The sequence below is a fragment of the Haliotis cracherodii genome, unplaced genomic scaffold (genome assembly GCF_022045235.1).
Source record: "Haliotis cracherodii isolate W230 unplaced genomic scaffold, xgHalCrac1.p SCAF_11, whole genome shotgun sequence".
NCBI classification, from domain to species: Eukaryota; Metazoa; Mollusca; class Gastropoda; order Lepetellida; family Haliotidae; genus Haliotis; species Haliotis cracherodii.
In genome coordinates, this window is record NW_027266266.1 from 30,478,056 (window position 1) to 30,495,413 (window position 17,358).

The following is a 17,358-nucleotide window of genomic DNA, read 5'->3' on the forward strand; positions in this document are numbered from 1 at the left end:
TTGTACTAGTTGCTCAGGATAGAGGTTATGCTGTGCAAATACTTGTTTGAGGTGGCTTAGTTCAGTAGTTAGATGTTGCTTCGTGGAACAGATGTTATGAACTCGTTTTGCTAAAGTTGAAACAATTCCTTTCTTGACTTGAGGTGGATGGTTGGAGGCATAGTGTATGTATTGATCTGTATGGGTAGGTTTCCGATAAACAGTGGTCTGGAGTTTGTCGTTATTATCTTTCTGTACGAGTACATCAAGGAAGGGGAGATGTCGATTGGTTGCTTCCTTCATGGTGAACTGTATTCGTGGGTTTTGGGAATTCAGGTGGTCCAATAGAGTTTTGGGGTCTTATTTGGGATGTAGGATGGCAAAGGTGTCATCAACTCTGCGGAACTAGCAGAGAGGAGTTATTTGTGATGTTTCCAGGGCTTTTCCTCAAGGTGGGTCATAAATATCTCAGTGATCAAGGGTGATACTGGGGATCCCATTAGGAGGATGTAGGTTTGTTAATAGGAGTTATCTCTCCAGGTGAAGTACTTTTTACTTGGCCATTTGTCAAACCTCAGATACAGCAAGATAATAAACAGGTTAAACATATACAAAAGTACACAGACAGAGACTACTATATTTTTCAGTAGGAAACAATACCTTCCTTCATATTAAAGTAAAAAATATCTGTTTAAATATGTATCTAATAATATTCACCAAATCTTACACGCCACTAGATCTGCATTTCCATCAATGATACAGAAAAATAGCAAGAGGGTTTTGCGTTGTTTCATTTGACATTAGAAAAAAAACGTATTTCTGAATTAGTTAAAGGGTGAATACTAGTATTCAAGATTAGAAGATGGCAAGGTTTGGTGAACGATAACAATGTTGAATTGAATACCCTTATCTGCTCTTTTAAAAGACACTAGACCTGTAGGCCCCAGATGTAATTTTCTCCTACAACTCTACCGCTCAGCTCGTGCAAATAAAGTGCAGATAAGTATGGTTCTAATGAAGGTAGGTACAGCCAGTCGAAACACTACTGTAAGAGCACGCTCAACGTTTTCACGATATCAAATAAAGTTGACTAATATTATTACACAGTGATTCATCGACATTTGTTGAGGTGCAACAATTAGTTGTTTTGTCATGCAAAATAAGACATTTAGATTCACGGCAGAGTTTTATAAATGTCACCTGCGTAACCTCGTACGACATCAGTGTCGTTCAAACGACCTCTACTCAAAAACAGGTGACGATCTGCCGGCTACAGATTTACATGTAGCCCTATCTTCCGTGTCACAAAGCAGTTTTACGGTTTTCCTTTTTCAGGAATAAACGTGCTCCATAAGGCTACACCTTCAATCACAATGTCGTCGTGAGTGAGAGAATAATAGCGATCATGCTTCTTCGATGTCAAGGTCAAGATCAATCCTGTAGTGCATCGGTTTCTCCCTTTTGCGTTGTTTTTAAAAAAACTTCCTTTTACTGGTTGATGTAATATTACTATTTTTTACTTATAACAACAACCTTTATTTTCGACATCAAATAACATTAACACCTCTAATCACATAATGGCCCTATAGACATGTGCCATGAAAGAATGGAAAGAACATAATATCAAAAAAATAATAGTACATGAAAGCGTGAAAGTATGTTGTACTAGACACAAGCAAAATTATTCAGATTATCTTTGTAGGGCTTGAACTTTCACATAAGGATTCGAAACAAACATCTTCATAAAAAGCAACTTGGAACACTTGTAGGTCAGCGTTCTCAAATAGTTATCAGTCACAATGAGTGACATGTGCGACGTAGAAGAGACATTAATGAGGGCTTCATCGTGACAACCGCGGCAGCTTTCTCACATACTCCCACTCCGTGTCCAAGTAGAAACAGCTTCGCCCTGCGTGCTCTCTCGGAATATAATACCAGGTAAGGAAAGTAATTGAATTAAATATATCATAGTATGACAAGAAATGGAATTACACCAGGGCTATTGAACGACTGTTTACCTTTGTTAATATGTTGAAACTGACTAAGAAAATGAACAGAACTTCAACTCACTTGATACATTAAATGTGGCTGTTAATTTTAAGAGCCCAAAACATTTGCGAAGATCACATGTCTGGGTAAGTATCATAAAACTTAGCTAGCAAGACGATGTGGAGACACGATTAGCCTCAAGCTGTAACTAGTTGTATGCGTGACGCGCATAATGCAAAATATACTCTAGTGTATTTTGCTATTGAACGACTGTTTACCTTTGTTAATATGTTGAAACTGACAAAGAAAATGAACAGAACTTCAACTCACTTGATACATTAAATGTGGCTGTTAATTTTAAGAGCCCAAAACATTTGCGAAGATCACATGTCTGGGTAAGTATCATAAAATTTAGCTAGCAAGACAATGTGGAGACACGATTAGCCTCAAGCTGTAACCAGTTGTATGCGTGACGCGCATAATGCAAAATATACTCTAGTGTATGCACTTCATTGCAAACAATACAAGGCTGTTAAGCTTGACTAAATAGTACAAAGTACTTGAATTTATCGTCTTTAAAGAGAGTATAAACACCATATCACTATGTTCCTCCTATTATTAGCTCAACCGTGTAGACGTGAGTATGAAGTGCTATTTCACTACTTACTTGACATTTAAAGAAGGCCATAAATTATTTTAAAAGAAGAAGAAATTGACATCACAAAATCGCTTTTGTGATATCTTAGAATAGATAACAAGATCATTATATGTGTATCAATTCAAAATTAATAACACTAGCAAATATAATTTGGATTTGGATCTTTTTTTAACAAATAAAAAGCCCCGTTTCGTCGTATTGTACTATTATAAACATGATAACCATTGCAGATCAAGGTCGTGATGATGATGCTTTTTCAAACACTGATGCTTGCGCTGTATGCTGGTCCAGTGCTAGTGACAGCAGTTGTCACAGAAGCAAGCGACGGTGAGAAAATGAAGAAATTAAATACATTAATGTGATTAAATCTTGATAAATATTGATTATTTTATAATGGAGGAAGTCTTTCCACATATATACGCGGGACTAAAAAACACACGACATAATAACTAAATGCATAATAATACATAGTCCAATGGTTATACCAAACTAATGTGGACAAGGGATTATATATTCATATCATAGCAAGTATCTAAAGTATCTTATAAAGGAGTTGATGAGAAATCATTAAATATATTTTTTACCTTATTTCAGCATATGACTTCCCCCATTTGGTTGTTTGAGCTATGGTATTTTAAAAAGCATTGTAGAATGTGACCATTGAGAATCCCAAAATTGCTTTTAAATATGAGTTACAAATTGCATAACCTAATTGCATATGGAGTATGTGGGAGACGTTGTATTCAGTAGATATGTGTATATTATCAAATACCGGAAGCGTTTAATTAGGAAATAAAGATATTGTGCTCTCTGCGCGTTCGATTCCAAATTCAATTTAGCGCGGTTAAATCTACAGGTAACCCAGCTCTACATTGAAAACACAGTATTGTTATCTCAATTCTACCATGGCAAAACAAAACGCGATCTGACTTACGGAATCACCGACTACATCCTTTAAACAAAATATGGCGCTCTATATGTTCAAGCAGTTTGTTAACACCGATATACTTCACTCGATCATATGACATGCCTTGAAAGCAAATGAGGACTGACCCTTCGTAATTTAACATGAGGTGGGCACCTCTAAACTTTGTATACAAGCCGCCGTGGAGAGAGGACGTGTTTTTTTGGAGCTCTTACCTGCACACGCTAGATGGTTATGTAATGCCCAAGTCAAAGGGTAAAGGCAATAAACGCAAGAAGAGCGACAATAGCCCAACTTCTACGGAGGAGAATGTGAAAAAGAGATACGAAAAAGAGATTTTACCCTTGGACGCAATATACGATATGGCGATGAACCACGGTGCCTCTACACCTGGTCAACAGTATGTGTATACTCAGGGATATGGCCAGTTCACTCTAACGCCAATAACCTCTTACACAGCAAAAAAAGTGTAGGTTTCCGTCTGCCGGAAACCTTCCGGAAACCTTCCGGATACCTTCCCATTTTGGATCCGGCCCGGATACCTTCCGGAAACCTTCCAAAAAAAATGTCAAAATTTGGGGGGTGCATTTTGTTCACTTTAGTGTGAAACACATAAAAAAATTAACTTGAAAATACCAAGCAATTTGAAGGTTGTTGAAGGCATCTGGAAGGTTTCCGGAAGGTATCCGGATGCAAATTTTCTTCATGACTTGCTTCTGGTAAATAATGTTAGCCTGTGCATTACAGATACCTGTTGTAATATTCTGTGTTATTTTAATGGTAAATATCCTCCTAAAACATTTTTGGAGAAGAAAATTGTTCAATTTCATATTTTGTCCTTTTTGGATGTTAATGGTATTTAATGAACAAACATCAGTTCTTGTATAATGATATCCTTAAATTTCATGTCCAGACTTCCAGTTTGTACTGAGAAAAAGAAAAAGTCATTGACAATGTGCTCACTTGGGCCTTTGGTCCTAGTGAGATGATAATAAGACTATTTGTAACGGTACATGTACTTGTTATATCCAAAATACTAACTTCATTGACATCTGCCTCACCCTAGTTTTATGGTACTACAGTAAGCTCTTCCTCAGTTACTGTGAATTATTTTATTAAAAGGGATTGACAGTTAATTTGACACTGGAGTTGTAACCACTGCACATATATGTGTATTCAAATAATATAACAACGATGTGCTTAATACTTCACAAATATCTCCAGAAATAGGCATTTTAGTTATAATTGCAGAAATACTTTATGAATGACCCCTTCACTGTTGCCTTGATCTTACACTTCAACTGAGTTATCACTTTTGAGTGTGAATTTGACCTTCAATATCAGTGATAAATATTTCAAAAACATTTCAAAGAGCTATCCGGCACATAAACCAAATATGCAGTCCTTTGGTAGAATTCAACATATCATTGACCAAAATATGGAAGTAATGTAACCAGTATATGTATAAGAGTTACTAAGACTTCTGTAGAAAAGGCAATTTAAAGGAAAATGTAGTATATATAGATCACACACGACCTTTTTCCAACTTCGACCCCTGCCCAAAGGAAGAGTTAGACCACAAACAAACTTTTTGTCTGGTTGTGACTTTAACCTTTGACATAACAGATCAATATGTCATCAGACGTTTTCAGAGCAAAGGAAACATGTGTTATTTATCTTGAGATGCCCAAGCAATGCATGGTTTCATAAGATAAGTGTGGCTATTAAACTGAGGCAAAATCATGAAACATCCCCAATTACACAGCTGGTAAATGAAACATAAGCAACAATCAAATTATCAATTTCTTTTATTCATATGCCTATAGTATATCGCACATTGAACAGTGTTCACATGATGGTTCCTGATGCAGTATGCAATTTCATCCTATTCTTCAATACTCATAACAGAGTGTGATAACTGTTCGCTTGACAGTACCTACGGATTATGTTCACCAGTTCAGATAACTTACTTTCCCTCAATCCTCCTTTTCTTTCTATATTGCCATGGATGAACAGGAACCAGGATGAGGGGATAACAGTTAGACTCTATCTCTGCTGCATTGTGTTAGTAGAATTGTGAACTTTCCATTTGGTGTTTGGGTCCACATTTAAAGACAATAAGTCCCATTTATCATTCCTTTCAAGTGTTTACAAGAATTTCCTGAATGTCCTGGAAGAATTACACTCCAGCTTGGCATTGGTTGGTCTTCTCACATTAGCCAGACCAGCCTTTGTGTGTCCCAGTACCATTTGGCATACAATTTCTCGGTCGGCCTCCATTGAAATAACAGGACCCTCATCATCGCTGTCTGCAAATCACCTCTGATATCTGAAGGGGTGCAGCCTCTGTTTAGGACTCCCTTGTCTGGTCCTTCCAGACTGTCAACCTGGAGTACTCATCCAGGGATCTCAAGCAGGACTTCAGTTTCTGCAGCATTATGTAAAAAGATTTTAGCAATCAAAAAGAATTGTTGCCACATGTACTTACAGATAGAAGGCAGCAAAATCACTTAAGTTGTCATATGTGAGTCTTGTTATATGCTAAACATTTAAGATAATCACATCTCAAATCTCAACCAGACAAACCAGTGACTAATGTTATGAACTCGGTCCAGACAAACCGATGATAACTATTATGGACAATATCCCACATCACTGTGGTATGATTACATGTGATCAATGAGCCTACTCAATCACAACCTTATCTATTAATGAGGCTTGGAATGCTTGGAATCTTTTAAAGAGATGTCATTTAGTGATTGTTTCAACTCATCAACATGGAAAAATATATATTCACAATCCTTGTCATATAGCCAAACTATTGCTGGATGCAGTGTTAAATAAATGATTTGGCTTTAACACTGCTTTGAACAGTATTCCAGATATATCACCGCATGTGAGTTTGATGTGGGAAGAAAGTCCTAAGTGATGCAGGTCTTTGATGAATCCCACGAGTATGTGTATAATGCTGACAAACCTAGCAACATAATCGGGGAGAACCAGGATTTGAACCCATGACTATAGGTTTCTGCTAAGCCCAAGAGATGCAACTCTGCACAGAAAATTGTAGTGCCTTAGATAATAGGACATCCGTGCCTACAGCGATAAGGAACAAACTGAAGACATATTTGCAAAATAACCATATGAACCAAACAGAATAATTTCAAATATTTACCACTCACTGTTGCTCTTCTATGGCCTTTCTATGCATTGATGCTGCACGGATGACTGTCTCTTTTATTCATCCGGACATTCTACAAACATAAGTAGCATTCACATCACAGAAATGTCCAAACTGTACATTTGATTCAAATGAAAAAACCCCGGTTGTGATTCCGACTTAGAACTACCCTAATCATAATAATTCATGTCAAACATTCAGAGATGACATTTATCCCCATATTTAACAAATGTTAAAACAATATTTTGACAACAAAGTCAGGGTCATTCAACACATACATTACATAGGAAATAACTTGTTCGACAATGCAGAGAGATCCTCACCGAGGTGAATATCATTCCATGAATTATTGCCACATTTTCTTGAAATGCAGATTAATGCAATGCAGTATTTACTTTTATTTCTCGGCTATTTGTTTGGCTTTTCCATGGCACTGTTTTGACAGAGATCTAACCTTGATATGACACTTTGTTCAGAAATGATATAAATAAGAGAATACTTTATTATTCCAGAGAAAATTTGGGTTACATAGTAAAAGCACAGAGAAACAAGTATAAGATTCATGATTTAAGTTAAATACACTCGACCCGTGAAGATTCCGGGGTAGACTAGGTCTTCAGCAACCAATGCTTGCCGTAAAAGGCCATTATGCTTGTCGTAAAAGGCGACTAACGGGATCGGGTGATCAGACTCTCTGACTTGGTTGATGCATGTCATTGATCTAAATTCCGTGGCTCGATGCCCATGATATGAATCACTGGGTTGTCTGGTCCAGACTCGATTATTTACAGACCGCCGTCATATAGCTGAGTGCGGCGTTAAACAACAAACCAACCTATATACACTCATACATACACACACAAACACAACATCCAAACACCAGGGTTAGAAATTGGCACTAGTCATTTTGACATTTTAAAGGTCTTGCTATATGCTATCATTTTAGGACTAGTGGACTGAAAGTGCAAACACTAATCAACTAATGAATTGAGTGGTCAGACTAGGTTGTCATCATACTCTGAGGGCATGGATCTTTGCTGAAAATAACAATCACTAGATTGCCTGGTCCATGTTCAATTATTTACAGGCTGCCATCACAGAGCTGGACTATTGTGAGTGTGATGTTTCACATTACATTGAAATATACCATGATGAATACATGTAGTTTGTATTTATCACAAACAAAAATACTCACTCAATACTTGGTATCCTTCCTGAGGATGTCTGTGAACCTCCCCACAAACCCTGAACATGCTGAAACAGAAAACAACTAACTTGTCTTTATCCTTTCAATGTTTCAGTGTGAATTTGTTAAAGATTGATAAGCTGTCATTATTCATTGTAATCCATATCTCACTTTCAGGTGGTTCAGGTGGCAACACATGATTGGAATTGAATGCCACGTTTTGTTTGACATGCACTCTGCCAGATTTATACCCTTGGTAACTAACCCTCATCATCAAATCCCAGCGTTATGTTGAGAATAAGGACACGACCCTTAAAAGTCCTGCACCTGTAGCTCTTATGCAATCCCAAATAGAAATACCATGTCACAACAAACACTTGATCATATTAATAACAAAGGATTTCCGAAAACAACAAAACTAAAAGGGCCCTTGACGTTTACAGTAGTAACATTGAGATCAGGAAAATATCTAAATCAATCCATTCCATAAGATCTCTGTATAGAAATCATGGAACATTATGTCTCGAAGCCCTGCTACGTACCTGGCATCTGCAAGCTGCTCTTCCTTCCTTCGGCTGTCAATCGAGTTTTCGAAATACTTGACGTCCTCGTTGTGGATGGCTCAGGTGGATTTCGACCGGGATTTCCGAGTTAGAGGTGATTGAGAACAATGTATCGATACACGAGGTAAGCATATCGCAATCAAGCATCACGGTGTACATCGATTACACGAGGTTTGAGTGTTTGTTTACATTTGTGTTCCAAAATGGCGCCCTCGGCCATACAGGGAATTATGGGTAGACTTGCTTGTCCCGGAATAACACGAGTTGGTCACGAATGACGAGCGGTCATTTCTGCAGCCATTCGTGACCAACTCGTGTTATTCCGGGACAAGCCGAATAGCGACTCGTGCCCCTCTCGTGGCCATTTTTGTGACCGGGTTCCGTCTTAGCGCAAACGGGCATACCTAAAACAATTGTCAACTCGTTGCCTAATGGTTAACATATATTCCCCCATATATTATATATATTTCAGATGCAATTTAAAGCACATCGGGACATACGGATTTATACAGTATGATTGAACACATGTAACTGTGTCATGGGTATATTTTTAGATGCAAGACATATGTAAAATTAAAAATGATTTCTGAGGGATTCTTTGACGAAGAACTTGAAATCCTGCGCGCATTCTGATTGGTTTGTCGTATTTTCGCACATAACGTTCATCGATAGGGGGACGAGTCTTCTTGCAGGTTACGGAAAGGGGCGAGTGGTGACGAATGTTCTGCAGCAGTTACGGAAAGAGACGAGGTTGGCCGATTACAGTTCATACAGGCCATATTGGGAGCCGCGGGGATTTCGACAGTGTGTATTAGGAAGTATACCTATGTGGTGTATGGAATATGCGTTTGCCTACCATGCCAGGCAGTGTGACAAGGGATATCCCAGCGGATGTAATATTCCCACAGCAGAAATGTTTCACAACCTCGATTGCAGGGAGCTGAAGATGTGACATATTCAGACAGAGACCATAATACATAGACTGTTATATGGTCTCTGATTCAGGTAAGGAATATGTTAATAATATTGATCACGTATTAAAGTTATTTATCTTCTGTAAGCCACTTATTCTGTTTTATATATGTTAGTAAATGTGTGATTTAATTTTTGTAGGATAAGCAATCTACCTAACTTATGTTAATCCTTGCTAATGTATATTATGTAGAAATATGTTTGCTTATTTATATTCCTTTATCTAGATACTCTATAGTGACTCATTTTTTTAGTTCATACCGTACCGACTAAACTTACTTTTGCAGGTGTGAATAATCAAGAACAAATTAAATGACAGGAGTTTTGCAACAGTGAACATTGTGAAGTGGAAGATAAGACATTTGAAAGGTATGGATATTTTCACTTGAACTTGTTGAAGAATACCGTGATGACAACTTTATCATGTTGGGAATTTTGGCGGTGGGGTAGCCTAGTGGTTGAAGTGCTGAAGACCAAGGTTCGATTCTTGTCATGGGTACAATGTGTGAAGTCTATGTCAGGTGTCCCTTGCTGTGGTATTGCTAAAAACAGCGTAAAACCATACCCACTCATTTGGGGATTCCGGGTTGGAATTGGTCCCCATCAACCTATGCTAGTTGTAAGAGAGGGTTATACTATTAAGGGAAATAGTACCTCGCCTACTATTGCCTGGTGAAAACAGCACCTTGTTATTTTTTTACCTTGGGTCTGAATATGCCCGAATACATGAAATTAAACTTGCATGGTCACTTGTAAACACAAATAACTGAGAAATGTTCAAAAAGGTTTACATTAAAAACTAGCATCTACTTGCCGACTCTGATTTGGAGATGCAACTAAACTTATTGTGAAAATATAATATAACAGAAATTAGCCTCTGCTCAAATTTACTCATGATTCTGATTGGGAGGTGCAACTAAACTTATCATTGAAAGATCACATGCTTTGAAGTTTTAAGTAGCTTTACTCAGATTAGCTCAATGTCAAGCTGAACCTGAGTCTGGCGAAAATGTCAAGAAACTGGACAACAGGTATACTATATATGTCATATTTATTTTAGTAAGTAGGAAATAAATAGTAATTTTATAGAAATTTCATTTATATATATTTCGGCCAGGAATCAACATGTCTCTCCAGATAACAGACAACAATTAGTAGCCTTTTTTGCCAAATCAAGGTGCTGTTTTCGTTGGAGAAATCGGTGACATTTTGATGAGGTGCCGTTTTAGCCTCACCCATAAGAGATAACCTAATAGATCAGGTGATCAGGCTCAGTGACCTGGTTCATGGCATCTGACAGTGACCATCTAACAGTGTGGATTGATGTTCACAAGATCAATCACTGGATTGTGTAGAATTTTGGGCCTACCTTAGAATACAGTACCTAACTTTTCAAACAGGTCACAGTATCCTGTGATGTAATTCGTAGTATTCTGTTGCCTGGCACACTGGCAAAACAATGCATTGTGATGTCAGGGGTCATTGGATGTGCATATATATGCTCTTTTCAGTGGTCTATCGTCTCCACACACTATGTTGTTGCATGAGTTTAAATTATTTGTTTACTAAATATTGTTTTAAACATTTATATGTGAACTGGATGGGTAAACAAGCAAAAACTTATTTGAATACCGCTCCAGAATTAGAATACAATATGATATGACAAAAGTACAGTCAAGGAATACAATTATATACATGTTCTTATTATAGAAACTACGTTGTCGGCGCTGTCAGGTCGCATTTTTAGTAGTAATAGTGTACTGCAATATACGGCAAGGAATAGTATTATAAATTTAAGATGCTATGTACAATCACAAAACCTATTGGATAGCTGAATGTAGTCTTCTACTGATTTAAGAATTTCTAAGTTTATTTTTGACTTCCTTTCAGGATTACCTAATAGAATTGAATTTAGATCATATCCCTTAACATAATAGTACATATTCTGTCTTAAATCATTGTAATTTGGACATATGAGAAAGAAGTGAAGTGCATCTTCAGTGTGATGGCCACAGCTACATGCAGGATTATCTTATAAATATTGCCTGCGGATGCACATTTTATAACAAGTGCTTGTTTATTTTCTATATACTTTTATTTCATTTTTTACTTATTACAGTGGTTAAAATGATTATAAATATAAATTGAAACTAATAATGTGCAATAAGCGGGTTATAGCTGAAACGACACCTTAGCAAAACAGCACTGACTGGCGAAATACTCGCCGAAAGCGAAAACGGCGATTATTACTTGACGAAAATGACACCTTATTTTTTTTTTTAACCTTGGTAAAATAAATGAAATTAAACTAGGATTGATAACTTGCAAAGACCAATAATTGTGAAATGTTAAAACAAGTTTACAATAGAAATTAGCCTCTACTCCAACTTATCCTATACCCGACTCAGTTTATTGCGATAACATGCTTTGAAGTAAAATATATGGAATTAAACACACATCGTCTCACACAAACACAAATGCATGTAGTTGTTAAACGTTGAAACAAGTTTACCTTCGAAATTAGTCCCCTACTCCAATTTACTCACCGACTCTGATTGGCAGACACAGCTCACTTGTTGTGAATGTATTTTTCACTTTAAAGTTTAAAGTACTCAATGTCAAGCTGAAACTGTATTTAAGAATCCTAACATGGTGCAAACAAACAAACAAAATTCTTAGGCTTTATTTTCGATAAACACCTCACCTGGGAGGCTCACGTCCAAAACCTAAAAACTAGATGCAGCAAAGACCTTAACACATTAAGATGTCTCACCGGCTCTAACTGGGGAGCCTCCAAAGATACCCTCCTCTCACTATATACAACACTAATTAGATCAAAACTAGACTACGGCTGTGCCATATACAATACCCTAAACAACTCTCTTTCTAAAAAACTTGACTCAATACAATATCAGGCTCTCAAACTAATTACACGCACCCAACATGGCACCTCCTACACCTCACTTCAGGCCCTTACAGGAGAAATGCCACTAAATCTACGCAGGGAACATCTAAGCCTTAATTTCTGGGCCGCGTCCCAAACAAACCCTCTCATCCAAAACCTAATTAACCAAAACATTAGCCCAAGAAACCAAGCTCTAGCTCGCAAACACCCCTTACTCACCCCAATATCCCAAAGAATAACTAACTACCTCAATGAACACCAAACTCAAAATCTTAAACAAAACTGCAAAAAATCAAATATCTTCACCCCTAAACTCAAAATACCCCAAATAGACACAACGCTAGCTAACCAAATAAATAAACAAACTGACCCAAACATAGCTAAAACCACCACACTTGCATACATACACGAAAATTGGCCAAATTGGTGTCACATATACACTGACGGATCTTCAGACCCGATCTCCAACCACACAGGCTTCGGAGTCCATACCACACAACCAGTTATATCCACACAATCTTACCGACTCCCTAACAACCAATCTATATTCACGGCCGAACTTATGGGCATGGCCTCAGCCCTGCATGACCAACAATCTAAAAACAACAAAAAAATCCTAATTCTCACTGACTCCCTTAGTGGACTACAAGCCCTCCAAAACAAAAATACCAAAAAACGACCTAAATTAATAAACCAAATACTTAAAAGCTCCAACGACCTAACAAAAGCAGGCAAACAAATAACCTTCTTGTGGATCCCCGCCTACGTAGGAATTTACGGCAATGAAAGCGCCGATAAAGCAGCTAAATTATCTCTCAAAATACCAGAAATAAGCCTAAACCTACCCATCTCAAAATCAGAAATTAAAAGTGTAAACAAACAAAAAATAACCAAAAAATGGCATAATCAATATCAAAACTCAAATAGCCAAATCAAAAAAGTGCTCAGAAAACCACTAGCCAAACCTAAAATCCTACACCCCTCTAAAAAAATTGACAGATTAATTACAAAACTCCAAACAGGACACACCAACCTAAATAACCACCTAAAACAACTTAAAAGACACACCACAGGCAACTGCCCCCACTGCAAACAACCCGAAACCACAGAACACGCACTCATTCACTGCACCCACTATCAAACACACAGAACCACACTACAAACCGCCCTCAATCTAAATAAGGTTCCTACTCTAGATGAAATACTAAACCCTCAAAATAAACTAGAAAACTTCAAGGCCCTAGGCGTATTCCTAATCAAAACAGACCTAATTAAGCGCATCTAAAAATTAATTAATCTACCAATCCAAAATCCAATAAACATACAAACACCCACCTCACCCGGCTCCCTTAGTTCCCTCCGCCACCCACCTCGGCATTTATTCCAAATTTAAAAATTTCAAAAAAATCAATATAAGCAACCCCTAAAAGCCCCCTCTTGGGTTGCACACACCACTTTCACCCTTCTCGGAATACACTAAATGGTCCGGCCAGGCCCGTGTGCGAAATACGCTGTAGTCGGAAAGCGCACGTTAAATCTTTTATATCAGTCAGTCAGTCAGTCAGTGCAATTTTTCACAATGGCCTTTCGATGTGTCATTTGAACATGTTGAAAGGTTTTACAAGGGATATTTGTAACCCAATACTTTCCGTAACGGGCGACAATGCTCGTCTAAAGAGTTGACTAACGCCATCAGGTGGCGATCAGGCTCGGTGACTTGGTTGATGTATGTCATTGATCCCAATTGTGTGGGTCGATGCTCATGATGTCAATCACTGTACTGTCTGGTCCAGACTCGATTATTTACATATAGCTGGAATATTGCTTGCGTGCGGCATAAAACAGCAAACCAAATCATAAGTGTGGGATGAATGATTTGAAATTAGCAAGTTTAATGTGACCTTCAATCACTACAACCTGATCTGAGTCTTGAAAATATATGACTTTGATTCAGTGAAAATTTGCATCATGATAGTTTCAACTGTAGATACAGTTAATCTGTTTTTTGTACAGTTTCTGTTTATTCAATATATATTTTGTTCAAATAAGCTTTGCCTCTTCACCAACCCTATTCCTCTTTTGGAATAAATAGTGTCTAATAATTCAAACACCATCACCATCATCCTAGTGAACACAACAAAGAAATGCACATCAAATACGTCATTATTATTATTTCTGATCTCTGATAAATTAGAAAAAAACTGTTATCCAGCAAGATAAATTTCCTTGGTCCCAAGAAGCATGTTACATAGTAAACTGACTCGATAATTGAATAGCAGTTGTAAAGGCACAACTGACTAAGCCGTCACTACTCAATTAAGTAATTAACAGACAATTGCAAGTACTAATACCCACCCGACACTAATTGCCCTGTTAATCCCTAGTCCACAATGAGTTGACATTGAGTTCATTTTGCTAATTAGCTGTTTTTAGAGTAGCAAGGTAATAAACATCAAAGGTGGGGCAGGCTTTGATCATGTGTTCTGTAGAAGAGATGATGTCACTTGTTTTATGTTTATTTAGGATTAGCTACATCCCTTGATGCTACCAAGGCAGCCCTTGAGATTATCAGACAGTTTGGCTAGACACAAACTGATGTCTCCCTTGTAGCACACTATGTGTCAGACACAGACTTTGACCACTCTGTGCAGATGCATATCAATGCATAAAGAACATTGGGTGGATGATGCAACAATGCCACACAAGTCAAAGTTGGGTTTCACTGTATTTAGAAACAGACGATGGATCCAAAACTTTAAAACAGTAATTATGATTAATTTAAACTTTGCCAGGCTAATTTTTTGGCAGATTTGCATGTTATTGTTAATCTTCATTTAGTTAATTTTCAAAATAGATAGGATGAATGATAAAATATGATAATGAGTCATGAATATTTGAATTCAGATCAGAACAAACAGGGAGGGTCACCCCAAAATGTGAGAGTCTCTAGGGGAGACTTTTGACAAAACGGACAATAAAATATAAAGTGCTTTGCATTTTCTTTCAGTGAGGGTTGTGTCAAAAATGAATGAGAACATACCGGTAATACATAACCGGCCCCTTTAATGTAATATACATAGTTTTTAGTTGATGGTTCAGGTTGTACTTTTCAGTTGAATTTCTTATCACTGTCTATGATGGACTACCAATTAACGGTAGATATTTAATATCCATAATAACTTAGATAAATGCTTCTACAGTCTCATCCTAATTTGTCAAAATTTGAATTTCAATATAGCTTCCATTAATGAATTAATGAATTTGGTGAGAATATCTATTGTCTGAATTCCTAATTTACTTTCTTTTGTATTTGGTGTGTAAGGGTAGCCTAGTGGGTGAAACAGTCTCTGAAACCCGGGTTCAGTTCACCACATGGGTACAATGTGTGAAGCCCATAGCTGGAATATTGCTAACAAGCTGCATGAAACTATACCAACTCACTCGCTCATTATGTTGTATTTTGAGATCACTTACATGACATGTGTTTTGATAATTATGAATAGTTGCATTTATGTATTTATGTATAAGAACCTATGTAACTTAGTTTTGCATAGTCTTGTTTACCCTTCCTTACATTTTGATGTAATGCAAACACTCAAGCAAAATTCAGGTGAACCTTGTGGTATTGTTTTCGAAGACCGCATACATTTTTGTATTTTCTGAACACTTTTCTGTTTGCAATGGCTTATTTACATGTTCAAAGATTGGTTAAATATCAGTTGCAAGATAAATTGTCAATACCTCACTGTTTGAGAAAACAACTTTAAACATTTGTAAATTTATATGTGTGTGTTTCATAACTTTTGACTAACAAGTTTCTAAAGATGTTATGAAATGTTTCAGGTACCTGGATTTCACAATCTGACACCAGCTACATTTAAGAAGATCTTGCTCACACAATTCAGACAAGGGACTCGCCGGAAGATGAACAGTACTCCTGATAACAACCAACAGATTCACCTCAGAAAGTGATGATTCTGAATGAATAATGCCACTAATGTGACTGTAGGTGGTTTTATTATGACACTAATGAAGTCTGAATGAATTTATGCCAAAGCACTGTGACTATGTCCAGGTTGTGTACACCGATGCTGACCATACAAATCTGAATGACTTTTGTGGTTTACTGCAGAAACATAATTGACTTTAGATATTCTTCTTCAATAAAATTCTTCTGAGATTTGACTAATTTGTTTATTTAGAAAATGGCATTGAAGCGTCTGTTCTGTAAGGCCTTGCAAACACCACTGGTTACTTTATGCTAGTTCCTCTTCTTGCTTGATCAAATTTCAATTTGTGATATGTACCAATGAAATGCCACATAATCAATAAATAAGATTTTTTTCCAAAAACATGATTTGTTTTGCTTCATTAGCATAAAGATATATAATACTGATCAGCCATAACATAGGTGCTGAACAAATATGAAATGTACTAATGCCCTGAATGTTTTCCTACTATAAATACTTAACAAAAGTTGTAGTTCCACCATAGTAGACAAATGACATTGATATTTTTTCTGTACTTTATTTAGGTGTTTTCTATGGATGCCATTAGTCTTATGCACCAATTTGGGACAATTGTATTCTGTTTTATATTCCCATGAGACTACACTGTCCCGATATAACAAGTACTGATACCGTTCCAAACTAATCTGTTAATCTCACCAGGGCCAAATGCCAAATCACATAGCCAATGACTTTCCATTTTTTTCTGAGTGAGAATGCTGTTTTGCCACTTTTAGCAATATTGCAACAATATCATGGTGGCGGACACCAGCAATAAGCTTCACACATTGGACCCATGTCGCAAAACAACTTGTGAACAATGCATGCCCACATATCTCAGTTTGAGGAGGATATTTACCATTAAAATAACACAGAATATTACAACAGGTACCTGTAACTTTTTCTTTTTCTCAGTACAAACTGGAAGTCTGGACATGAAATTTAAGGATATCATTATACAAGAACTGATGTTTGTTCATTAAATACCATTAA

The 17,358-nt window shown here is 37.0% G+C and overlaps 1 protein-coding gene and 2 long non-coding RNA genes across 3 annotated transcripts in view; 2 read left to right on the plus strand and 1 right to left on the minus strand.

The window, feature by feature from the left end:
* The first annotated feature begins 1,767 nt into the window (after nt 1-1,767).
* Nucleotides 1,768-17,358, plus strand: part of LOC139455683 (uncharacterized) — a 265,289-nt gene continuing 249,698 nt past the window's right edge. The window contains exons 1-2 of the mRNA XM_071237234.1: nt 1,768-1,917; nt 2,857-2,953. Of these exons, the coding sequence (XP_071093335.1) occupies nt 2,869-2,953 (85 nt within the window). The 5' untranslated portion in view covers nt 1,768-1,917; nt 2,857-2,868. The remainder of the gene's footprint in view (nt 1,918-2,856; nt 2,954-17,358) is intronic.
* Nucleotides 5,080-8,550, minus strand: LOC139455681 (uncharacterized). The gene is made up of 4 exons (XR_011652491.1): nt 8,461-8,550; nt 7,928-7,986; nt 6,734-6,805; nt 5,080-5,979 (listed from the first exon to the last, which is right to left on the minus strand). It is a non-coding gene; the product is annotated as an uncharacterized lncRNA (long non-coding RNA).
* LOC139455682 (uncharacterized) lies at nt 9,252-16,703 on the plus strand. The gene is made up of 3 exons (XR_011652492.1): nt 9,252-9,486; nt 9,741-9,822; nt 16,202-16,703. It is a non-coding gene; the product is annotated as an uncharacterized lncRNA (long non-coding RNA).